This window comes from Lathyrus oleraceus, chromosome 4 (genome assembly GCF_024323335.1).
Source record: "Lathyrus oleraceus cultivar Zhongwan6 chromosome 4, CAAS_Psat_ZW6_1.0, whole genome shotgun sequence".
In the NCBI taxonomy this organism is placed as follows: domain Eukaryota; kingdom Viridiplantae; phylum Streptophyta; class Magnoliopsida; order Fabales; family Fabaceae; genus Lathyrus; species Lathyrus oleraceus.
Window position 1 is genome coordinate 298,389,653 of NC_066582.1, and position 26,739 is coordinate 298,416,391.

A 26,739-nucleotide genomic window follows, 5' to 3' on the forward strand; every position below is an offset into this window, starting at 1 on the left:
AGATTGTGTTTATTCTTCAATTCTATATGTAAAAAAAATTCTTGATTTCAAAACATTAGATGAATTAGAATATGATGTTGCAATAATATTTGTGTTAATTGGAGATGTATTTTCCTCCATCATTTTTTGACATTATGGTTCACTTACTTGTTCATCTAGTCAGAGAAATCAGATTTTATGGTCTAGTTTATTTAAGATGGATGTATCCAATAGAGTGATACATGAAGACATTTAAAGGATATATGAAAAATTATCACCGACTGAAAAATTTGACCGTTGAAAGGTACATCACAAAATAAGCTATTGAATTTTGTTCAAACTATTTGTCGGAAACAAAGTGTATAGGAATTCCAAAGTCTCGTCATGCTGACATATATGGAGGTAGAGATACTCAAGGTTTAAATGTTAAGTTAATAACTCAGGATGTAGTTCTTGAAGCACATTTCTATATATTGAATAATCTTGATGAAGTTCAACGTTCTACTCGCAAAAGAGTTATGAAGAAAAAATATCAACGAATGAGTGATAAGTGTTTGTTGACAGAGCATGATAAGAAATTCATATAGGATTTCTAATGATGATAGTGCATCCAAGAGAATTAAATGGCTGTCGTACATGCCAAAATTTAATGTGATAACTCGGACTGCATACAACATTTCTAATTTTTCCTTTTATACAAAAGCAAAAGACTATTATCGTACAATGCAAAATAACGGGGTTATGGTTAGACCGAGTCCATGTATTTTTCTAGTTCGAAAGATAAGAATCATACATTCGCAACTAAAGTGTTATAAGGTGTCATTGAGGAGATTCCAGAGATTGATAATGTTATTTTTCAAAGTGTCTTTATTTAAACGTAAGTGGTTCCCAATAACAATGATGTACACATTGATGAGTTAAGATTCACACAAATTCACCTTGTAAGGAACCTTATATGATCAAACCATTCATCATGACTACTCAAGCAAAACAAGTTTTTTATGTTACATAGCCTTCAGACGTATCGAGGAGATTGTCAATTATTCTCCAAAGAAAATACATTCCTCATAGTGATAAATAATTTGATATTCCTTTCACTCCTTCTTACGCAACACAAGTGCACACCTCATATGAAGAAGTTGATAGAAATGATGTGCATGTTATTCGTAACGATCATCAAGAAGACATATGAGAAAATTAACAAGTAAGTGTTTTTTTAATCTTTACTCATAATTTATTGTAAGTTATTATTTCTAAGATTATTTACTAATAAATATTATTATTTAAAATTATAGGTGTTTAAAATCAAGACACCAAGAGACAAGACACCAAGAGGCAAGACACAAAGACACCAATATATTATTATTTGATGTAATAATGTGTAAACTACAGGTTGTTTTATGCCATTTTGGTTTTGATTTAATATATAATTTTTTATTCTTAATGCAATTTTGTCTTTGATGCCATATAAATTTTGGTCTGATACGATTCACAAATCGGTGTGTTGTTGTTTCTGGTATAATACGATTCATAAAAATTCAGGTTAAAAAATTGGGAATTCTATAAAATTAGAAAATATATATTAAAAAAACAAATAATTTCACAATAGTTGTTTAATACAACAGTTGTTATAGGTAGAGCGCTATCCAGAATAATAAACTCCAAAAATGACATTGACGAGTATCGAACCTATGACCTATAAATAATTTCAGAGCGGTTATTTAATACAATCGTGGTTATAAGTAGAAATTTTTCTAGTTTACTAAAACAGACAATAGACCGTGGTTGTAAACTACACACTTACATTCACACCTTACCTGACCAAGGTTGGTCAAGCGTGATGGCATTCCTTTTTCAATCGTGGTAAAATGAATTTTACGTAGTAGTAGTGGTTGGCTGAGTAGGTCTCCGTACTTAAAACTTCAGTCTTGGTTGAGAAGTTAGCCATTGAAAAATTTCAATCCTTATAAAAGGAAGTTCGTGAACATATCCTATTAAAAACTCTTAAGATAATGGAAACTCTTAAGGAGGATTTCTTTGGGAAAGGTGTAGGTCACTTCATTAAGACCATGCCTCTATAATTCTGGTATTTTCTCTTATCTCTTAACTCTTTACTTTTCAGTCATTTATTTCCACTGTATTTTTGTTTTTCAATTTCTTCTGGTTTTACTCTATTTGTTTTACAAAATATTTTTAAACTTAGTTTTTGTAAAAAAATTGTTTTGAAAATGGATTTTTCAATCCAACACAATGCACCCCTCTTGTGTTTGGAGTCTCACGTCTAACAAACACGACTTCGTTTGGTTTGTCAAAATTACCAACTTTGAGAAAAACTCAATAATTGTTTCACCATCATTTATCTACATTATTATATTATTTCCTTAAAGATTGCAACTTTACTTTCTTCAATTTCTCATCTCCACCATACAACTTCTTGAGAGTATCCCACATATGTTGTGTTGTTTCTTACTAAATGATCTTCTCAAAGACATTTGAATCCACACACTAATGGAACAAGAGCAAGTTTTTCCCATCTTTTTTGCTCATTTCACAATGAGTAGCTCTTTGCCAGTAACATTTTCTCCTAATGCCACGAAAGCAAAATTCATGATTTCAAAAACATCTTGAAATCTGAATATCACAATCTATTATAGTTTTCTCCCTTAAAAATTGATAGATTGATTATAAACTAATTGGAGATTGTGCTCCCTATTTATCATGGATGTACATTGAAGATCGAATTGATGTTCTAGATACCAATTTTTTGAGTAACTTTTGTTTTAAATTACTTGCAAATTGAGGAAAGTGAGAGGATTAAGAGTGATTGAAAGAGAGAGATATTATTAAAATGGAATTGGAATTTACATACAATGGAAGAAATATTTAAATGGTTAGAAAAAAATTACTAACTTAACTAATAAAAATAGAAAAACTGTGACACTTTATTTGTGTTGCAAGTTATATTTGCAACACTTTCTAGGTGTCACTAACAACCATATACTAAAAACTGAATTAACTCCCTATAGAAATTAATAATAGTTGTTAAGTAAATATAAATTGTTGGTCTAGAATTTAATTATTGGTGTTTATTTATATTCAAGTATTAATGTATTAATATAAACTAATTTTTGATATTTATAAGTCAACCACTAAGAGATAATCAGTCTACATATACCTTTAATCAATTACCAACATTTATGAAATAGAGTAGAGTTTAAATTGTTTTAGGAGGTAGTTGGTTTTCTTTCCTTGGAAGAGGATTGAGTACTCCTTATACTCAATTTATTTTGAGAGAAATCATTGCTTATTAAAAAAAAACCTGACATTAACTGATTTTGATCTAAGCAATTGTCAAATTTTGGTAAAGTGGATGTGGAATTTGTTGGTTGATTAATCAGCTGATGGAAAAAAATGGTAGTAACTTTTAGAGAGAGACATTGTTTAATATTATTTATTGCGGTTAAAAAAAATCTAACAGTTATGACTGAAGAATTAAGAGGCACTGTTTAGGGTTAAAAAGAAACTTATTAATTGCATAAAAAAACCTTATGCAATGAATACACAGGTCTTTTAATTTTTATTTATTTATTTATTAACCTATTGTTGCCTAATATGAGATACATAACTCTATACTTCCATTTCCAACAATATCAATATAAGAATAGAAAGACTTTTTCAATGAAAAAATCTCATATAAATGTGAAAATTCAATGTAAAATTTTAAATAACTCATTAGATCAACTCATTTATGCAACACCTAAGAGCACATGTATTTAACAACAAGACTCTTTTTTTACTTTAATCAAAGCTATGCATTTGATAGGAAAAAAAAAGTTATGCATTTGAATTAAGCCTTAAAAATACAATGTTTTATTTGTCTCCAAATCAAATAACTAGTTTCTACCATTGCACGCAAAAGATATTCTATTTTCTTTTACATTAGTTTTTTTTGTGTGTGTGTTAAACTTTCTCATTAGTTTTTAACTAACATTAAAAGCAAGTTTTAGTGAGAGTAAGTATAGTAAGAGTATGCCTTGTGCTCCTCATAATTCTTATATAAAAAAAAGTAAGCAATTAAATTTTATCATGTAGCCATGCATTACATTACATGCACCATGTGGAACAGCCATTTTTATTTACATGCACAATTAGGCAATGACAATGAACACATTTTTCTTCTTCTAGATTTAGAGGCTAACAAATAACACCCTTTTTTAGATAGCTATGACATTGAAATTACAAATTATAACTTCAAGTATTTCCTATAAATAGTATATGCAAATGAGTGAAGGAAAACCCATTATAAGTTTTGACCTTAAAAATGGTCACCGTTAAAGATGAGTAACCCGTTTTTCTAGCCTCATGTTTTTCTAACATAACCCAAATTTGGCTTTTGGCTTTTGGTTTTGGTGTATAAATATGCCTATCCAACATTGAAATCATTGTTGGGGGCCAAATTCATTTACTCATCATTTTCAAGTGTCCCCAATACCATTTGTTCTTTCTTTTTAATTAGGTTGACCTTGGGTTAACTTCAATATTTGTTGAATTAACCCATTTTTAGGTCAACGTAATTAAAAAAAAACGGATAAAAAAATAAAATGGCGAGATCACTAAACATTTTCCTTTTTATAGTTTGTTTGGCAATCATGACTCCTACATTGAATGCCAATATATTAGAGAGTAATGACTATTGGAAAGAACAACGACCTGAGTTTGATTCATATTGGCAGGAAAGGGCTAAAGTTGCAAAACAAGATAATCATGCAGCTTATTTTCCTGATCCTTATGCTGTCTCCGGCAATTTTACTGCTTCTATTTCCGAGTGAGTATTTCCCTAATTATACCATACCATATCATTTCATACGATACAATAAATTACTTTTTTTATAATCCATGCAATAAATTCTACGTAAAAGAAACAACTAAATGTTTTTGATATTTTTGACAAACAGAATCATAGCTGGAAAGAGCACAAGAAGGAACTTGGGTGGAGGAAAAGGAGGCGAATGTTTGGCCACAAACCCGATTGACAGATGTTGGAGGTGCGACCCTAATTGGGCTAACAACCGCCAGAAGCTTGCAGACTGTGTCCAAGGATTTGGCAGAAACACCCGCGGAGGTAAAGGCGGTCCAATCTATGTTGTCACCGATCCTTCCGACAACGAATTGTTGAACCCAAAAGTCGGCACTCTCCGTCATGCAGTCACACGTAACGGTCCCCTTTGGATCACATTCGCTCGCAGCATGTTGATCACACTCCAACAAGAGCTTATTATGACAAGCAATAAGACAATTGATGGTAGAGGAGTTGATGTTTACATTGCCAATGGAGCTGGATTCACCATTCAGTTTATTAAGAATGTTATCATCCATGGAATCAAGATTTACAACATTCAAGTCCGTGAAGGTGGCATGATTATAGATTCTGAGAGTCATTATGGTATAAGGACTAGGAGTGATGGGGATGGTATTTCTATCTTCGGTTCTAGTAATATTTGGATCGATCATGTTTCCATGAGAAATTGTAGTGATGGTTTGATCGACGCGATCATGGGTTCAACTGCTATTACCATCTCTAACGGCCATTTCACCGACCACAACGAGGTGATGCTTTTCGGCGCTAGTGACTCGTATTCCGATGACAAAATAATGCAAATCACATTGGCATTCAACCACTTTGGAAAGAGATTAGTCCAAAGAATGCCAAGAGCAAGATTTGGTTTTGTCCATTGTGTTAACAATGCCTACACTCATTGGGAAATGTACGCCATTGGTGGTAGCATGAACCCTACCATTATTAGTGAAGGTAACCGGTTTATTGGCCCTGAAAACAAATTCGTAGGCAAGGACCAAATCAATGCTAAAGAGGTCACAAAGAGAGAATACACAGAGGAAAAAGTATGGACAAGCTGGCAGTGGAGATCCATCAACGATGAGTTTTTGAACGGAGCATTCTTTGTAAACTCCGGACCAGAACTAAAGAACAGACCATTTTCAAGGAAAGACATGATCACAGCTAAACCAGGAAGTTATGTTGGAAGACTTACAAGGTATTCTGGAATTCTAGGATGCCGTGTTGGTCGTCCTTGTTAGTTTTTTACATTGCTGCAACTGTGGCATGACAAAGTAGAAAAAGAATGAACAGCAATATGGAGTATCTTAACATAGATTTTGCCTAGTAGTTTTTTTATTTCTTGTTTACTTTTTCTTCAATTCTCATCAAGAAAAAGATGACTCAAGAAATCCTTAATTTCAATGTCACACATGTAAATGCAAAAAAAAAAAGAGGAGTGTTCAGTTTTATTGCCAATGATTTTTTTTTTCATTTTTATCATTTGTTTTATTTTTCATCATTTTCCTCTTATATTCTGGTCTTCTTTTTTAATTACATAGCATTGTAGGAAAAAAAAAAGAATACAAAAGAGCATAATATGATAAAATAAAAGTGCTATACTAGTGGTGATGAAGAGTCACTAATTGCATTATTGCCGTTGTAACTGATAAAGATTTAGGAAAACATATGAAAACAATGGGAAGAAGAAACCTAGAAAAATTCAATGAAATTAATCACAAAACTAATTTTTTAAGCATTTAATAGCGCTTTAAAACGCTATTAAAGCTCCCGCTATTATAGGTTAAGTACTTATAATAGCACTTTTAAGGGCTATTAAATGTATATTCTTTATTAGCGCTTTCTTAAAAGTGCTATCATAGTGTAGATATAGATCCATTATTTAATAGAATTTTTTTGAAAATGTGCTACTGTAGTCCGTTGATTTAATAGAGCTTTTAATGAGAAGCGCTATTAAAGGTATTTTATCTTTTTTCCTATTTGCAAACATGAAAGAGAACTTTTGCAACTCAATATTATGGCTAAAAAAACTTGTTAATTCTTCTGAAAAATGCATTTAATCAATTTGTATTGATTCAAAAACTAAATGCAATTCACATAATATGAATTTCATGTTATGACAATAATATAATCTTGTTTAAAATAACATAAAAATAATTAAACTAAGACACTGTTAATCAATTTGTATTATATAATAGCCCCTGACCGTACTTTACAGAGAGAAATGCAGAATCCTCCTTGATGGTTCTATTGTTTTTAATCATGCGTAACTTCATTCTCATTGTAGAAGGATGGAATTTCTTCAAAGTTGTCATCATTTAAACTTAACTGCTCCTCTAACCAGCACAAGGCTAGGAATCATCAACAATGTATGCTGAACCTGAATTCCGAGTATTATATGACATAGGACTTGGACTAAATGAGAAAGAGGAACACGGCGACAATTGTATGCCAGGTCCAATACTGAGCCTTTCCTACAACATGTGAGTGCAAATAGTGATCTGGAATACATGGTTGGTCGGAAGTATCCTAATGTTTCTAAAAACAAGGTGAATAATATAATATGATAAAACAACTGCCATGCAAGAATAAATTCCTAGCCATGAAACAACAACATACGTGATTATGGACAAAAACTGCTACAGTAACATATAAATGATTAAATTGTGTAGGTTTAAGGTTAAATTCATTTCAAAACTCTTTAATCTTAGCAACTCATTTAATATTAAGTTACTTTTAAAATGCTATGTTCATTTTAAAGGATATGTAACATTCACTAATTAACATGATAGTACGAGGGATAAACAACTATTTAACATAAAAAAACTACTCACACATATAACATCCAAAAGCTCTGCTTCTGGAAAGTTGGGTTCTGCTCTCCATATATGTAGTAACATATTATGGATTCAACATTTCCAACCTAGTCATGCAGAGTTTTATGATTGTTCAAAGTAAAATATAAAAAATCAATATGTGGAATACCATTGCAAAACAAATGTTGGCCAAACGTCATAGATATAGCCATTTCAAGTGTAAAAAGAGTTATTGACAGATGTATAATTAAAAATAGGTTTCTCCTACAACTTTCCATCTCCTTTCTTCCGCCAAGCATGACCATATTTAGGGAAGCTAGAAACACATTATTCTTCAATTAATCGGAAATCGGAGACCACCTGTTTAGGATACCATTTGATAATGTTAACATGCATAACCAATTATAATCTTTCTAATTTGACTATGAAGTCCAAGCCACATGCATAATGATAATGTTACAATTCCTATTTTTCTTAAAATCAGAACAAAATTACATAATCATAGATGCAGTTACTCAAATCAGTTCTAGCTATGAATTTAATATTTTAAAGGTTAAGGACGACCCATGGTGGATTCTAAGTTAAAGGAACTCACCTTGACATTTATTGAGCTTCAAAACAGTCCCAAAGCACTAAACTCGTATGCAGAATTTCCTGCGTTTTCCAGCATCAGAGTTCCAACTTCGAACGCGAACTCCGACCTTATTACTATTCCAAATCGTACAAAATCGGTGCCCAACTTGAAGGGAATTTCGTCTCAAAACAGAGTTACAGTTCGAAAGATATGACACAAACACTTTTATGAGGAAGAATGGTGCCAAAATCACAACATATTCATATGTTTTAACCTCTTCAAGCATTCCCTTTTCTAGGAATCAAATCAAGAGCTTCAATCAAGTTTAAAACACATTACAATACAAATATTTAAGTGGTTAACAAATATGTGTAGATATATATATAACTAAATAAGAAAAGGCCTTACTCCACCAAAGTACTCCTAATGAAATATAAGATGAAGTTGGCAATATCACCTTCCACTATCTAGAGCATCACCTTCTGCTTCTGAGCCGCAATTGTCGTCGCTGCTGCAGTGGGCCTGCTTGTAAATGAAAATTTACAAGATTGATATTCTAGCAACCACTTATAACATTGAATGAATTTAAAATCATAAGAGCTTTTTAACAACAACCATGCATAAACTCAATTCTTTGCATAAACTCAATTCTTTGCATAAACTCAAGTCAACTCATTACAATAATTCAAGTGGTTATGAAACAAATAGCAATGAATAGATCTAAATAAGAATACTTATGTTATAGCCTCCAGAGATTCTTCCATCAAAATTAAAAACTTCTTAACAAATATTAGCATCGTTACCATAGAACTTATACCTTGCATCTATTTGCAACATTAATAGCATCTGAGGGACATTAAGAGACCTTATGATACTATGAGTAATTGAGAAGAATATTGAGAAGTCTCAAAATTAACATTCTTGTAGACAAACCTGTAAATTTAATAAGATAATGAAAAGTCATTCATTCATATAGGAAGATAATAAATTATTTTCATGGAATCAAGACGCACATATGCAGAGTACAACTCTAATATTATTGATCCCACATTAACTTCTCCACTTACATAAAAACAACCAATCTGAGATATCAAACAATTCTATGCTATCTATCTTTGTTTAGAGTTTATATTCAGAGATTTTTCCTAAACATTCTTCAATCACTTTGAAAAACAATGGCCAAAAAATACCAAGGTCCTGCCATTGGAATTGATCTTGGAATAACCTATTCATGTGTAGAAGTTTGGCAGCGGCAAAACAATCACGCAGGGATCATTCACAATGATCAAGGAAACAAAATTACACCTTCTTTTGTGGCTTTTACTGATTTTCAAAGGTTGGTTGGTGATGCTGCTAAAAATCAAGTTGCTTCAAACCCAGCCAACCCAGTGAACACTATCTTTGGTAATCTATATTCTTTTTATCTTCCTGCATAGTTTATATTCTTTCTCTAATTCTCACCATTACCACCTGAAAGAGTAAAACAAGGGAAACACATCTTAATAAACTATTCAAATTGTACTTTTTTACAAACAATACTTCTTTTATTTTAGTATGGTACTTCTCAAACACAAACATGCAATGGCACAAATGCTATGATCTCAAACGATTTCCTTATGTACACTTCTGATTTTTGTGTTAAACCACGAACATTCAACGACATATTCTTAGCAACGACTCTTTCAAAAATACAGCACAACCTTAACTCACCCTAGTGGAAAATTCAACAGTTATGTAGAAAACAATAATGTAGCTAACACAAACATCACCGGCTAAGGTTCAGGTTCAACTTCCAGCACCGGAGAATTCAAAAGCTACGATAAACTCGTCAATGACACTAACCAAGGTTTCACTACATACAACTCCACTGCTAGCAACCACAAACTCTCTTTCTCAAGCTACGACAATGAAACAAAATCACAGTCATTTTGAATAATTAACAACTTATTTCTATGAGCCATTTAATCGAACATGTAACATTCATATCAGTTACAAGAACAAAAACTATCAATTCTAGCATGCTTAAGCTTTGAAGATATACCTGTGCTTTCCTTTGAAATGGTGATTTCGATTCAAATGGAGCTACGAGGTACTATTACATGAGTATTTGCGTCGTCGTTGTTTGAAGAAGAATTAGGAGAAAATCACACAACAAATCAAAGTTGTTTTAGGGTTCGAGAAAACGCAAATGGATGCAAATTTAGGGTTAGAGATAACACAATAAATTAATGGAATTTACGGGTTCTACTGAACAAATTCAGGTTTTGAAGAGAGTGAACTTTAAATTAAAAGAAAAAAATTTGAAATTTCTATAAGATTAGATGAATTTGTTGTAAGCGGGAATGTGATTTTATTGAAAAGTCTGAGAGTTTCATCGAAAAGTATGGAAAACACACGTATATTTGAGGCTGGAATAAATCTTTTCTTTAATTATAATATATAAAAATGTTCCTGTATTTATACTTCATTCGCTAAACAGCGGCGAAGTAAGTTTTTAGGTAGCTGAAGGACATGAGTTCGATTCTGCTTTATAGTCAAATATATATTATTTAATATTTTCTTGATCAAAATCTATGATAGCACTTATGCTGGAGAGCTATTATAGATCCAACGGAAAAATTTCTTTTACATAGTTGGCATGCCAAATTTGTATTTTTTTTTATCTATTATAGCATTTTTTTTATAAAGCGCTATCATAGGGTCAAGGTCGCTTTGTTTTTTGATAATTTTTTCAGCCTATAATAGCATTTTTAATAAACCTCTATTATAGGCCTAATTTTTATAAACCAATAACAACTTATAATAGCGCTCTCCACAAAGTGATATTATAAGTCTTGGGATAATTACAAGTGATATTATAAGTTTTTGGATGATTACAAGTGATATTATAAGTCTTGGGATAATATATGTAATAGAATTGATAAATAAGCGCTATTAAATATATGCTATTAAAAATCAATTATGTAGTAATGAATAGTCTGGAAGTTTAATGACAATGTTTTGGGAATCAACAACTTGGAGTAGATGTAAAAAGAAACTATCATAAAAATAAGGGTTTGATAATCAAGTACTGATTAGAAATATACGAGAAAGAAAAAATCTTTTCGTAATGGGTTTGAATTAATAGGTAGTTAAGGGAGCAGGGAAAGGAGATGACAAATTGAATGTACAAAAAGGATAAAATCCAAGAGTAGTATACAATCAAAGGAACTTCTAACGTGAAGTCACACAAATTACTTCTTTGGTGAAGTCATTTTAATTGGTCAATGAAATTAAGTCCTAAACCATATCAGTTTTAGAGTTGAAGCAAGTTTACTGTCAACCATTTTTTATATGAGATTTTAAATTATTGCATATCAATCCTCCATTAATCTTGATAATAATTTACAAATTAATACCCAAAATTACTAAATCTCAGTCACCTGTTCTTTGAACTCCTTTTTCTTCTTCTTCCTTCTCCCAATTTCGACCTAATCCCCGTCATCCATATTCGTAATCTTGTCCATGTTCGAGTTTTAGCTTTTAGATCAAATGTTCGTGTAATTCATATTGATTGCGGTGTTCATCAAATCCGTTGTAACTGTTCGTGTTTGTTCAAGAAATAGTTTAATGTGGTCGTCTGATTTTACAAATAGTTATGATTATCCATCTCAATCTGTATATTTATTGAAAATCAAGTTTATTTTAGTTATAAAACATGAATTATTGATTGGGTTAGAGTTTATATTTTATTGGAGTTCATAAATTATGAAATTGATTTGAATTCTTACCCAGAAATTATGTAACTTGAGATTAGGGTTCAGCGTAATATTGCAATAAACGTGTCTGGCGTGTTGTGCTATTTGCATCTTATATCATGTTAGATGACTCTTCCTATTCAAAATAATGGAGGGTTCTCTTGCTATACAGGAAGTGAATTTTCCTGAATTTCACCTTAAAGATGATCAACAGATGATAATTACATGCTATCTATATTGAGGTATCAACTTGGAAGAACTTTTCTCATGAAGAACTCTGACAAACTGTTTGTCAAGAACACACAACAATAGATAAGAAAATAGTCACAACATTATAGTTGAACATATTTTTTCAGTTTTGTTTGAATAATACCATGTAACCAAGAATAAATAGTGAACATATAACTGGAAAGAACACTTTATGCAAGTGCCCCAAAAGGCTGTAGAAGCACTCATATCTCCTATGAGGTGAGAAGCAAGAGTTTTATCAAATTTTGAATTTGAATTTGCTATTGTGAATTATTTTGATCATTTATTATTCAAATTTCCCATGTAAATATCTGCACTCTGATCCCATGTAAATATTTCAGAGAATTAATGGATGATACTGACAAACCCAAGTACTTTCTCTATGTTGGATGCAATGTCTCCCCCAAAGGGAATACATGCGAGTAAATTTGAGATGGATACTTTGTATTTGAGTTCAATAATGTAAATTTTATAGTTACAAAATGAAGGTTGTTAAATACACCTTAACTAATTAGACAAGTCCAAAAATTTGATAAATTATGATTTATCCAATATAGTGATAAACATGTAACTTGTGCAGAAACATATCATAGATAATGCTCTATATTTTAGTTCAAATTTACAGGCATGTTGTTCGATGAAAATTGTTGTTCATCTCTATAAAAAATTTGATTTTCAATATCAAATTATTAAAGAGCTTAGTCAAATACATGAGAATTTTTGTTGATTTCCAATATCAAATTCTGTCTAAATGATAAATTTTCGCTTAATTGCCTAAGGCTATCATCCATTGTTAGATTTTAACATAAGTTTATTGTAATTTGAAACAACTTAGATGAATTTGCGGCATGATGGTTAGAGATGAATTCAACATGTGAAGGAAGGAGAATGGTAATGCTAAAGTCAGTTGTACTTAGCAAGATCACAAAGAGGTATGTTAAATCAAGACGTCAAAAATATCAAGTGTATTTCATGTATATGTCAAAGTAGTAATGTACTCGTAACCATAGTATGCCATTTTCCTATGTAATAGTAGTGAACAATCACATTATCCAAAATACAAACAAATTATGCACCAGACATGGAACAACAACCAAATTATATTAAAATGATTCTAAATCTAAGAACAAAACCAACATACTGCAACATTATCAAAGAATGCTTCATAAAAATTTACATATAATTATAAACATTTAGGACAAAATGGAAACATAGTTAGACGAGAAATGAATAAATAGTGATCATATAAATTCAACTTACACTTATGGCTTTATAATCAATCTTGAATAGACACTCAATTATCCCTTTAGCCACCCATACTCCATAGTCATTTTTGTGTTCAGTCACTTAAATGCATTAGTGTCACGTTAATAGGTAATTTCTATAAAAAAAGAGTAAGGCTTGAGAATACTTACAATCTGGTTCGCTATTTTGGGAGGCACCTTGGTTGAACAATGCAAAAGTTTGTGACTAAATTGTTAGGGCAATGTGGACAGAGTTCACCAAAAGAATCACGAAGAAAAAATTCTTCAAGAAATAATGTTTGCGACAATAGTAAATACCAAATTTGAATAAAAAAACCAAACAATAGTTCGAAAAATAAAACAAATTATAGATAACATGCATACCAATTTTAAAATCTGATGGCATCTCATATGATGTATATCCACACAATGCAAAAGGTCCATTACAAATCTGATGGCGCCTCCTTTTTTATATAGCTATGACATTGAAATTCATATAAATATTATATACAAGTGAGTGAAGGAAAACCCAATACAAGTTTTGACCGTACAAACGTTCGCTTTGACTAGCGCTTCTAGATGAATAGCGCTTTGACTATCAACAAATAACACATATTTGTCTTGAACAAAACCAAGCTCCTAAAAAAAATCTTCAACCATATAACTCTTTGCATCCTTCATTAATTGCAATGAACTCAGTCTATATAGTAGACAATGCTACACACTTTTGAAATCTTGACTGCCAAGCCAAAACTCCCCCTAAATTTTTTATCATGTAGCCCGAAGTGGAATTTTTGGAATCAATGTCTCCAGTCATATCAGAGTCAGAGTACCCCACTAGAGCATGCTTATCTCCTCCAAAATAAAGCCTCACAAAAGTAGTACCACGAAGATACCTTAAAATCTATTTTACAACATTCTAATGTTCTCTACCTGGATTTGACAAAAATCTACTGCCTGTACCAACAACATGTGTAATATATGGTCTTGTACACACCATTACATACATCAAACTACCCACATCAGACACATAAGGAACATGTTTCATATCAAATGCTTCCTCTTCACTTGAAGGATTTTGATTAGAACTCAACTTGAAATGAGTAACGAGAGCAATGCTTACCGTCTTAAAGCTTTCCATTTTGAATCTTTGCAGCACACTTTTGATATAGTGTTCTTGTGACATCCAAAGTTTATTCTCTTTTCTGTCTCGCTTGATTCTAAGGCAAAGAATCTGTTTTGATTCTCCCATGTCTTTCCTGGAAAATGATTCCCCAATTGCTTCTTTAACTTGTTAATGTTAGAAATACTTTTCCCTACAATAAGCATATCATAAACATATAACAACAAGATCATGAAGTCATCGTTATAAAATTTTCTAACAAAGACGCAATGATCTGATGTAGTCTTTTGGTATCCTCGATCACACATAACAGACTAAAACTTCTTGTACCACTGCCTTGGAGCTTGCTTCAACCCATATAAACTCTTTCTCAATCTACACATATGCTCTTCTTTACATTTAACTTGAAAACCATAGGGTTATTTCATGTAGATCTCTACCTCCAAATTACCATGAAGGAAAGTCGTTTTCACATCCATTTGCTCAACCTCTAAATCAAGAGTAGCAGCCGAACTTAACACGATTCTAATTGATGACATCTTTACAACATGTAAGAAAATATCATTAAAATCAACAATCTTTCTTTGACGGAAACCTTTCACTACTAATCTGGCTTTATATCTTGGAGACTTAGAGTTGCTCTCATGTTTAACTCTATAAATCCATATGTTTTCCAAATCTCTTTTTCCTTTAGACAACTTCACTAAATCATAAGTATGATTATCATGCAATGATTTTATCTCATCATGCATTACATCCATGAACTTTTGATTTTCATCACTTTCCATGGCCTTTTGAAAACACTCACATTCACACTCATCAGTCAAAGTCACATACACATCAAAATTATACCTCGTAGAAGATTGTCTCTGCCTGTTAGACCTCCTAAGTTGAACTTGAGATGATTTTGGAGCTTCATCAAGATTCTCATCTTGTGATATATCGCTCTCCCCTTCACCATCATTAGTTAGAGTATTTACCTTACTCCAAGTTATTGATCATCAACATAATCATATGACTCACCATTGTGACCATCACCACCAATAACATCCATATTATGACTAGGTAACCGAACTGGATCAACATTAGACAGACTGATATCTTTCTTGAGTGTAGCCTTCTATACCTTATCAATGTAACTAAACTCATCTTCCCCATAGCCGATGAAAATACATTTTTTGACTTTGCATCCAACTTGGATCTTTCATGCTTTGGAATATGCACAAAATCCTTACAACTAAAGACTCTCAAATGTTCATACTTGACATTCTTTCCAAACCAAATTTTGTTTGGAACTTAAATGTTCAAAGCAACCGTGGGAGTGGGATTAAGAACATGCACTACTATGTAAAATGCCTCGCCCTAATAATGATTATGCAACTTAGCTTCAAAAAGTATACACCTTACTCTCTCAATTAGTGTTCAATTAATCCTCTCTACTAAACCATTCAATTGATGAGTTTTACGAGGAGTATTTTCATGTGCAATACCATACTGCTTGCAATAGGAATCAAATGGTCCATAATAATTTCCACCATTGTCTGAACGAACACATTTCAGCTTCTCGCCTGTCTGCCTCTCAACCAAAGCATGAAATTCTTTGAAGTTTTCCAATGTCTCTACCAGGATTTCACGATAATGAAACCGGGACTAAAGAGAGAGAGGCAAAATCAGAAGAGTCGCCACCGAACTTTATTTAGTTTACCTCTATCGGAGAGGAGAGGGGAAATAGTCGATAAAACCCTCGGAAAGGAGACGCGCACGGGAAGTGCTAAAAGAGAATAAGGAATTGGTATCGCAACCGAGGTTTGGGTCAGAAGTCGGTTACGCAAGAGGAAGGTATTAGCACCCCTTACGTCCATGGTACTCCATGGGAACCATTTGGGTTGTTTTACATACATGGGGATTTATTTATCATTGTTTTATTTTCAAAAGAATGTGTGTGAAAGAAGGAGTGTTTTATTATTATAGTGCTCGCCAAGGATTGGGGCCCTTGTGCCTACGTATCACTCATCCGGGGATGAGGAATCAGAGCTCCGTAGTTCGGAGTAGAAAATATTTGTGTGTTGGTTGATTTTACCTTTGAGAAAAGGTTTTTAAGGGTGATGCCCTAAGGCACAAAAATGAGTTTGATGAGTTGTATTATTTTTACCTTGAATAAGGATTTTATGAAAGAATGTTTGTGATTGTATTGTACTAAAGTCTATGGGTGGAGGTGATTATTCTAGACAACAAGCCAAGCGTCTTGCGTCCAAAATAATCAGAGTAAGGGTATGAATGCTCCATTCTTAATCATTCTCCACCACTTAAGGCTTGTGGTGTGCAATAACAATCGTAATTATTAAGTGTTTTGAATTTGACTATGAAAATGCCACTTGGCGTTGAATCAAGGGTTTGTTTTATTTGATTATGAAATTTGAATTATGCAACATGAATGCAAAGTAACTAACAAGAAACTAAAGATCTCATTGTAAGGTAGCCCAAGAGAAAGCCCTGTGTGTGCAAAAGTGACCTAAGTTAAACAAAGGATAATGGTCTTACAAACATGTCCCCCCAAGGTGGTTCCATGATGCCATTCTTACAACATGCATGTAAGTTACAAATAAAATCCAACATTTACAAAGTATCACAAAGATAAGGAAAAGGCCTTCAATCAAGGGTCCTAAAATGAAATCCTCTAAGTCCAAGTTGATTAAAAGTGGAATGAATATTTCTGGTCTTATCATTTTATCATGTTTTTGTTGTTTTTAATGTATGATGACAATAAAATAAATAACAAGTAAATAAACATGCATGATGAGTTTGTACAATGATGATGAGAATGAGTACTTGAATATAAATTACAAGGTAATGACATAAAAGTAAATCACAAGATAAAGAAGGACAATATCATAATAATAATAATAATGGTTGATGCATGTAAGTGACACAAAATAAACCACAAGTTAATGGTAACAAAATCACAATAACAAAGATTAATGATAAGCAAAATTAATGAAGTATAATTAGTGGTTAGTGATATGTGCAAAATGAATATTTTTTAGGACTATCTTTCATAGGTCAAAAATACTTAAAATATGACACATTAAGGGATAACTTATCATTGATGCAAAGTATTGAAGATGATTAAAAAATCAACTAACAATAGATTTGTAACAAAGAAAGTTATACAACCCTAAGTCCATCTATTAATATTTTAGAGAAAAAGAAAGTGATTTGTTCTATTCCTTTTATTTTTACTCCTCTTTTATTTAGCAAAATAATAAGGTAGTAAATAAATTAGCACAATGTAAATAATATAGTTAGATAACAATAAACATAAACATAAAATACTTGAAAAAAGTGAACAATAAAATAAATTGCAAGAAAATAAAGTGCAATAATATAAATGTTAGAAGTTAATAGTTAGTGGACATAAATATAAAGTAAATAAAATAAAATGAACAATAAAATAAATTGCAAGAAATTAAAGTGAAATAATATAAATGTCAGGAGTTAGTAGTTAGTAGTTAGTAGTTAGTAACAATAAGCAAATGGATTAACAAGTTAATGTGAAGACATGGTTTCATCTATGCATCATAGAGGCAATCTATCAATGCCTCAAAGTATCATGAATGATCTATTGATCAACCATTAATAGGTTTGAAACATTGAAGATTTAATCAACTCTAAACAACCATGGTCATGATCTAATAGACCTCATCAACTAAACAAATACAACAACAAGTCCCCAATAAAAGAAAATGATAACAAAAATAAAGCAAGACTAAAAAAGGTGAAAAAGGTAGTAAGAGCAAGAAAACTAAAAAAAGTGTGTAAACCAAAGTTAACCATTTTTGCAAGCTTGAATCTAAACTCTCTCAAAAGATCAACCAAAAACAAACAACCATTTTTTAACACTAAATAGAATCAAAAAGTTGACAAAGTTTAAGCTAAAATCACGCAAAGATGTGAAAAAAAACTAGGTTGAAAGGGTGTTGAACTTGAATGTGAAGCAAAGGGGTTTGGGATGAAAGTATTTAGGATGGAAGCTTAGTGAAAGGGGTTGATTTATGAGTGTTAGAGAGTGAGAAGTTTTGGAAAAAAAATGTGAAAGAGGACAAAAAAGTTGGTGGGGTGACTTTTTGAGAGAGAAAGATTTTTTTTGTTTTGACCTAGGTTTGGAGAGGAGAGTGAATGCTACTTGGACAGAACTTTTGGGGCTAGGAAGCATGAAAAATGAGGGGAAATAGTACCTCTATTTATAGGGAAAGTAAGTGGAAAAGGGGGTGAACCAAAAAATACTCTGTGTAAAAAATAGAGTTACTGTTGCTGTCCTCGCAAGTGTATTCGATTACCAAGGTTGGTGGTGTAATTGATTACAGGCACCAAAAATGGCCTGGGAATCTGATTTTTGCCCAGTAATCGATTACCAAGGTTGGTGTAATCGATTACAGACACCAAAAATGGCATGGGAGCCTGATTATTAGCCAGGTAATCGATTACCATGGTTGGTGTAATCGATTACACTGTCCAAAAAATGAACTTTTGTTGTTTTGGTGGTGTTTTCTCAGGTATGAACGCCATGCCTTGAGCCCGTGCAACATGCCTTTGGTTTTGGATGTTAATGCAAGTATGGTGATGAAATGATGAATGTATGTAGGGGTAATAGGGACATGGATCATATGAAAGTTATATGGGAGTAGGGTGATGGACCGAAAGAAAGTTGTATGGGGGTAGGGTGAATTTTGGGGTATGACAGCTGCCCCTATTTAATTTTCTCGGACCTGAATACATGGATAGTGACGAATTCCAATGTATTCAAGGTAAGAGAGGATTAAATACTAATGAGAGTAACCAAAAATTCACCTTGCCGGAGGATGATAATGTGAAGATTTGTTTAGGGATTATGCATGGTTATGATGATTATGCATGTAATGTGATGTATGCATCCTAAGTATCTTCTTAATAATAAAAGTTTGATGTCAAAAATCCCCAATAAAGTTGAGGGAAAAACTTCACTATGGAATGAGAAAAAAAGATGATCACTCCTAGTAACAACTGGGGGAAAGACAATACAGTTGTTCCTTAGCAACGGATGGAACACAAAACATATATTTGGGGTCAAACAAAAGAAATCAATAACGATTCTTAGCGATGGCTAGAATACCTGACTCGACTGGATATACAATTATTTTACGAAGGTACAATGACGATTCTTAGTGATAGCTAGAATACTTGACTCGACTGGAGATACAATTTTTCCACGAAGGTACAATGACGATTCTTAGTGATGGCTAGAATACCTGACTTGATTGGAGATATAATTTTTCCACGAAGGTATAGTGACGATTCGTAGCAAAGGCTAGAATACCCGACTCTGCAGGGAAATTGGAAAATATGGTGATGACTTTATGGGGATAGAAGAAGTACAACGATGTTTCTTCAGCATCTTCTAGAATGCTTGACTCCTTTGGGGAAACTCGAAACGAGGCAAAACTATATGGTGATGACTTTATGGTACTTTAAGAATAGTGTCCTTATGTTTAATGTGATCTCATAATTAAGTCACACTTGATACATTAAACGGACTATCTATTCTAGGGACTTTATTAGACAAACATATTAAAGAAAAAGCCTTTTATTATTAATAAATAATTCGATACAAGTACCAAAAGTATTGGCCTCTAGGGCTTACACCAACAGGGGACTAGTTTCAAGACATGCTCTTTGTAAGGAATGAGTTTATGATCTCTAGTATCCCAATCTCCTTTGACTTGGCTGATTACCAAGACTGAATCTCCATAGACTTCCAGGATTTTGATCCTAAGATCGATAGCAACTTCAATACCAAAGACACAAGCATCGTATTTGACCATATTGTTTGTACACTCAAAACATGATCTGGCGGTGAAGGGGAGGTGGAAATTAGTTGGAGAAGTGATTACTTCCCCCACGCCATTTCCATGAGCATTAGAAGCTCCATCAAAAACCAAGGTCCAACGGGATCCAGGCTCGGGTCCTTCCTCGGGACTGGGGATGTTGCAATCCCTAATCAACATGATATCCTCGTCGGGGAATTCAAAACGCATAGACTGGTAGTCCTCCAAGGGATGTTAATCAGAAAATAGACTTCCTTTGATGGCCTTTTGAGTGACATGTTGGATATCGTACTCGGTTAAAGCCATTTACCATCGGGCTACTCTACCGGTTAGAGCTGGCTTCTCAAAGATGTATTTGACAGGACCCATCTTAGAGATCAACAATGTTGTATGAGTGAGCATGTACTGTCTTAAACATTTGGAAGCCTATGCTAGTGCACAATAAGTCTTTTCAAGCATCGAATACCTACTCTCGCAATCAGTGAACTTCTTGCTCAAGTAGTATATTACATGCTCTTTTCTACCAGTCTTGTCATGTTGGCCGAGGACACATCCCATAGATCCTTCGAGAATGGTTAGATACATGATTAATGATCTACTAGGCACAAGAGGCATCAACACAGGAGGTTCTTGCAAATACTCCTTTATTTTCTCAAATGCGTCTTGGCAATCATCGTTCCAAATGATGGCTTGATCCTTTCGAAGAAGTTTGAAGATTGGATCACAAGTGGTAGTGAGGTGAGATATGAACCAAGCAATGTAGTTCAACCTACCTAGGAATCCTCGGACATCCTTCTCGGTTTTGGGTGCAGACATAACTTGTATGGCCTTTCCTTTCTCGGGATCTACTTCAATGTCACGTTGGCTGACGATAAAACCTAGCAATTTGCCGGATCTTACCCCAAATGTGTATTTGTTGGGATTAAGTCTCAATTTGAACTTCCTCGGCCTCTCAAACAACTTTTCTATATTGACAAGGTGTTTCTCTTTGGTTTGAGACTTGACTATCATGTCGTCGGTGTAGACCTCAATCTCTTTGTGGATCATATAGTGAAAGAGAGCGACCATGGCTCATTGGTATATGGCGCCAACGTTCTTCAATCCAAAAGGCTTCACCTTCTAGTAGAAGGTTCCCCATGGTGTTATGAAACTGTTTTTCTCTATATCTTCTTGAGCCATACGGATCTGGTTATAATCAGAGAAACCATCCATAAAAGAGAAAATAGAGAATTAAGCGGTGTTGTCTACTAGCATGTCAATGTGTGGTAGTGGAAAGTCATCTTTGGGACTTGCTCTATTTAGATCTCTATAATCTACACACATTCTCACTTTTCCATCCTTCTTAAGTATAGGCACAATGTTAGCAATCCATTGAGGATAATTGGCAACCGCTAGGAAGCCAGTGTTGAGCTGTTTTTGTACCTCCTCCTTGATTTTCATAGCCATATCGGGACGGGTCCTTCGTAGCTTTTTCTTTACTGGAGGGCATTCTTTTTTAAGAGGAAGATGGTGGACCACAATGTCGATATCGAGGTCGGGTATGTCTTGGTATGACCAAGCAAACACATCTTTGTACTCCTTTAAGAGTTCAATCAATTTTGCATTTACCTTGTCTTGTAGAGCGGAGCCGACTCGAGCTTCTTTTGCTTCCTCGTCTGTCCCAAGGTTTATTACTTCCACTGATTCTTCGTGTGGCTTGATGACTTTATCCTCTTGCTTGAGCATGCTTGCCAATTCTTCAGGGAGTTCGGCCTCTTCTTCACACTCTTCATTGGCTTGATTAATCGGGTTGTCAAAGTCATATGAGACTGTAGCAGAATTATCATTTGTGGTTCTCGAGGATGATTTGCATGATTTAAGGTTCACGACTTTTATTGATATGAAATAAATGATGATTTGATTTTTTTTTAAAGAAAATTGCCATTTTGAAAAAAGGTGAAATAAATGAAAGACAATGATCTCAAAATTGATTGCGAACATGAACCTTTTTCGCTAATGATTAATAAGGGAATTTGATGAGGCCCTACAAATGATTTTCCCATGCCTTGGGCGCGACATGGGTTCTTTTGATAAAAAGGAAGGAAAACAACATTAGGAATTACATTTTAATCAGGGTCACTTTAGGTATTTCAATCTCGATCCATTTGGTGGCCCCTTTCCATCATTCTTTGTGAAGATCAATCCGACATCTTCTTCTTCGTCTTCTTCCACGACACATATATGATTGTCATCAAGGTAACCGGCGCTTGAGAAGTTTTTGGATAGCGGGAGCACTGATCCCTTTGTAGCTATCGGCGCGGGCTTCTTCAAATTTTGGGAGTTGTATCCTAAACCGGTACGGTCCTTGTTAGCAGGAAGTTCAAGCAACCTTCCCCATCCTTGGGGGTGTCTATCCTTTATGATTGTCAGGGCATCCTTAAGAGGTGCCATTGGAGATTCGGCATCTTTATATTCATCCTTTGATGGGCAGACCATTTCAACATTGATAACTTCAAATGATTGGAATGGGATTTCCCTCATCTCCCCTTCTCCTTCAACGTATCGGAAAGATGCGAGGTGACTTACCACAATGTCATCCTCACCCTCGACAACAACTAGTTTATCATCATCTAAGAATTTCAATTTTTGGTGCAGTGTTGAAGTGAGTGCACCAGCTGAATGGATCTAAGGCCTTCCAAGCACACAACTGTAGGCTGGATAGATGTCCATTATGAATAAAGTAATAAGGAAAGTATGGGGACCAATCTTCATAGGCAAATTCACCTCACCAATTATAGTCCTCCTAGTCCCATCAAATGCTCTTACTATAAGCTCACTCGACTTCATTACAAGTCATTCAATAGTTAGCTTAGCAAAGGATCTCTTAGGCATCACATTGAGGGAAGACCCAGTGTCTACCAAAACTCTTGATATAACTGTTTCCACATACTCAATAAAAATGTGGAGAGCCTTGTTATAATTCCTCCCCTCGGCGGGAAGCTCTTCATCACTGAAACCCAAGCTTAAGCTAGTAGCGATGTTGTTAACTACCCCTTCAAACTGACAAACAGAGATCTCTTGCGGTACATGAGCTGTCCTCAGAAACTTTACCAAAACATCCTTATAGGCCTCCGAGCACATTAATAAAGACAACATTGAGATCTTTGAGGGCGTCTGGTTAACCTGATCAACTACTCGATAATCGCTCTTTTTGATATTGTGTAAGAACTCATCTACTTCATTGGAAGGTGCAGGGTCTTGTCTTTACTGAGCACCATCAATTTGTTTGCCTTTGTCTGAAGTTGAAAGATTGATAGCTCCAATTGAAGTGGGTGCTAGTGCAAATATCCTTCCACTTCTTGTAATTCCTCCAGTGCCGGTGATATTGATCATTGGATCACTGGACTTTAATGGTTCTTCTTGAATTTTCTGGCCATGAATGTAGACCGAGGTGTCATACACCCATGGGACTACCTTGGTGTCAACATATGGAAATGGTGTGGGAACTGTTATTATGATCGAAGTAACAAGATTTGTTGACAGAGTTAACTGAGAAAAGTCATATGGAATTCACAGAGGAGGGACTTCGTCGTATGGTATCTCGAGGGTAGACACCTCTTCTTTTGTCGACGGGAAGTCTACCACCAAAATATCTTGGTCCATTAATTGTTGTATGACAGACTTCAACGTTCTACATTGTTGCGGGTTAATCAGACAGTGTTCACAGTCATTATTACAAATGGGAAAGGCATTATCCCTCATTAAATCATTCTTGATCTCGATGAGTGGTGTTTTTAACTCGTACACACAGGACATCAATCTCCTTCCATTGTCAGCTTCCATCATATTCACGACTGCATTGTTGTGAGGGGGCATCAGGTTGTTATTTACATTTGGCCCCTTGGAGGCGTACGTGATTGCCTTAGAATCAATAAGATCTTGAACCTTGTATTTTAATGCTTTACAATTCTCGATCAAATGCCCAGGAGCGCCAAAATGAATTTCACAACAGGCATTTGCATCATAACCGAGAGTAAGAACCGCTGGTGGGGGTCTTAACTCCCTTAGTTGTACAAGTGATCCCCTCAGTAAATATGGTAGAATATGACTATACGACATAGGAACCGTGTCAAATCTTCTCTCGGGCCTCGGTATCCTTTGTTGTTGTTGTTGATACTGTGGTTGCTGACATTACGGTTATTATTGATACCGTTGTTGTTGTGGTTGTTGGTAGTGTTGTTACTGTTGAGTTTGAACAGGAATTGTACATGGTTATTATTGACTTGGTTGGACGGGAGCTATGGCGGCTACTTGTGGATAAGAGGCATTTCTTGTTCGAATGATGGAGGTGGCATTGATCTTGTCTTCTGGTTTTTTACCTTAGGGAACAAAAGGTTTCTTCGATGCACTGTAAGTACTGGCAGAGTCTGGGTCTTTCCCATTTTAATCATATTTTCTATTCTTTCACCGGCTAAGACTAGGTCGGAAAACCCCCGAAGAGGTGTTCCCTACCATTCTGTCAAGGTATGGACCTTGCAGGTTACCCATAAACATGTCCACCAGTTCCCTTTCTATCAATGGGGGTTGTACCCTAGCAGCTAATTCCCACCACCGTTGGGCATGCTCTTTGAAGGACTCCTCAGACCTTTGAATCAGATTTTGCAACTGCGTGCGATTAGGTGCCATATCAGTGTTGTACTGACAGTGCTTGAGGAATGCCTCTGCCATTTCCCTCCATATGTGTACATGGCTTCCCTTAAGTTTCATATACCAATCCAAAGATTCCCCACTGAGGGAATCTTGGAAAAATGCATTAAAAGTTGATCATCGTTGGAATAGGCAGCCATCTTTCGATAATATGCCCTAATGTGCGTCCTAGGGTCGCTATTTCCCTTATATTTTTCAAAGTCCGGAACTTTGAACTTGGCCGAAATGATGACCCCAGGTACCATGCACATTTCTGCCGCATCAAGGCCTAAAACATCAGTGTTCCCCATTGCCTTGAGCTTTTCCTCGATAGCCTTTTGTAGCGGTAAATTCATGACCATCAAGTTATCGAGAAGCTAGACATCAATAAAACAAGAGTCGCCACCGCGCTTTTATTGTTTCCAAGGGAAAAGTACGAACAAAACCCAAAAGATAAGAAGTTTTCAAATCAAAACTAATAAAATTCCAGAGATTACAGGTAAGGGGGTTGGTTACACAGAGGGAGGGTGTTAGCATCCAAAGTGTCCTAGGTACTCCTAGGGAGTCCTTTCTTGTGTGCATATGTGTTTTTGTACAAATGATGTTTCCAATAAATAGAGTGGGGGGATGAGAAAATAATTTATTAATTATACTTTTATGTTTGACAAGACCTTCGGACTTGTGCCTACGTACCAACATAAAATGAGAGATCAAAACCTCGTAGTTCGTGGCATCAATTTCAAAGTGAATGAGTTACTTTTAACAAAAATTTGAGTTTAACAAAGGTACAAAAGGCCTAAAAAGGTTTGAATGAGTATTAGTTCTTTTTTTCTTTGGAAATTTTAAGTCAAGTATAGTTAAGTTCATTAACAAGTTTGATTCAGAAAAGGAGTTTAAAATGCAATGGCATAAGGCCAAAGTTTCTAATTTGCAATATGGTCAAAGTTTAGAAAAATACACAAGCAAAGAAGATTTGAAAAGGGGGAGTGATTTTGAAATTAAAGAAGTTGGGAGGAGATGAAGAGACTAATCCTAAGCACAAATTTAAAAGTTAAGAGTTGAAAATATCTAACCAATGGGCGACAGTCCAATAGACAAGAATGTCATATAGAAACCCAAATGTCCCTTGGACTTTAGAATCAAGCAATATCAATTCACAAATAGCAAGGCATAAAATAAAGATAGCCATATCTAAGCCTAGCAACTCCATGATCTTCTTCCAAATTCCCATGTATCAGATGACTTCAAAGATGGTATTAGACACAGGTTCAAAATAACAGTTTCAATATGATCATGTTGCAGATGAACTCAAATGGATCTCCAATATTGTGTCAGATGAAACTTCACTTCACAAGCACTTGGTTTCATGAAAGTTGGCATTGGCCAAGTCCTTTGCATAGAGGATGTTGTGTAAGTCTAAATCCAATAGTCTCAGATCAAATTAAACAGTCCACAGAGGATATTTTTTAGGGTTTTTGTTCTTATTATGTACATTAAGGTCAAAAGACCACCAAACAAACAAGCATATACAAACACAATATATCACAAATTATGGCCCAAGTTGGCAAAATGAAAATGGCATTAAAGTAAACAAATTGAATGGTATGAATAATGGCAAATGAATAAAAGCTTGAAA

The 26,739-nt window shown here is 34.2% G+C and overlaps 1 protein-coding gene and 1 long non-coding RNA gene across 9 annotated transcripts; one reads left to right on the forward strand and one right to left on the reverse strand.

The window, feature by feature from the left end:
* The first annotated feature begins 4,438 nt into the window (after nucleotides 1-4,438).
* On the forward strand, nucleotides 4,439-6,332 carry LOC127075225 (pectate lyase). Its single transcript, XM_051016716.1, has 2 exons — nucleotides 4,439-4,804; nucleotides 4,935-6,332. The coding sequence occupies exons 1-2, from the start codon at nucleotides 4,581-4,583 to the stop codon at nucleotides 6,073-6,075; spliced, it is 1,365 nt and encodes a 454-aa protein (XP_050872673.1). The 5' UTR covers nucleotides 4,439-4,580; the 3' UTR covers nucleotides 6,076-6,332.
* Nucleotides 6,333-6,888: 556 nt separating this feature from the next.
* LOC127075226 (uncharacterized) lies at nucleotides 6,889-10,648 on the reverse strand. Of its 8 annotated transcripts, none has more exons than XR_007786266.1 (6): nucleotides 10,266-10,648; nucleotides 9,530-9,694; nucleotides 9,042-9,157; nucleotides 8,682-8,746; nucleotides 8,246-8,518; nucleotides 6,889-8,010 (listed from the first exon to the last, which is right to left on the reverse strand). It is a non-coding gene; the product is annotated as an uncharacterized LOC127075226 (long non-coding RNA). The 8 variants fall into 8 exon arrangements; XR_007786271.1 differs by having other exon boundaries at nucleotides 8,246-8,537; XR_007786268.1 differs by having other exon boundaries at nucleotides 6,889-7,308; nucleotides 8,633-8,746.
* Between the last annotated feature and the right edge of the window lie 16,091 nt (nucleotides 10,649-26,739).

Bases quoted from the DNA above. Each gene is read 5' to 3' on its own strand.
- LOC127075225 (XM_051016716.1), top strand. From the start codon at position 4,581: ATGGCGAGATCACTAAACATTTTCCTTTTTATAGTTTGTTTGGCAATC. The intron at 4,805-4,934 runs GTGAGTATTTCC...TTTGACAAACAG, and splicing joins TTTACTGCTTCTATTTCCGA to AATCATAGCTGGAAAGAGCA.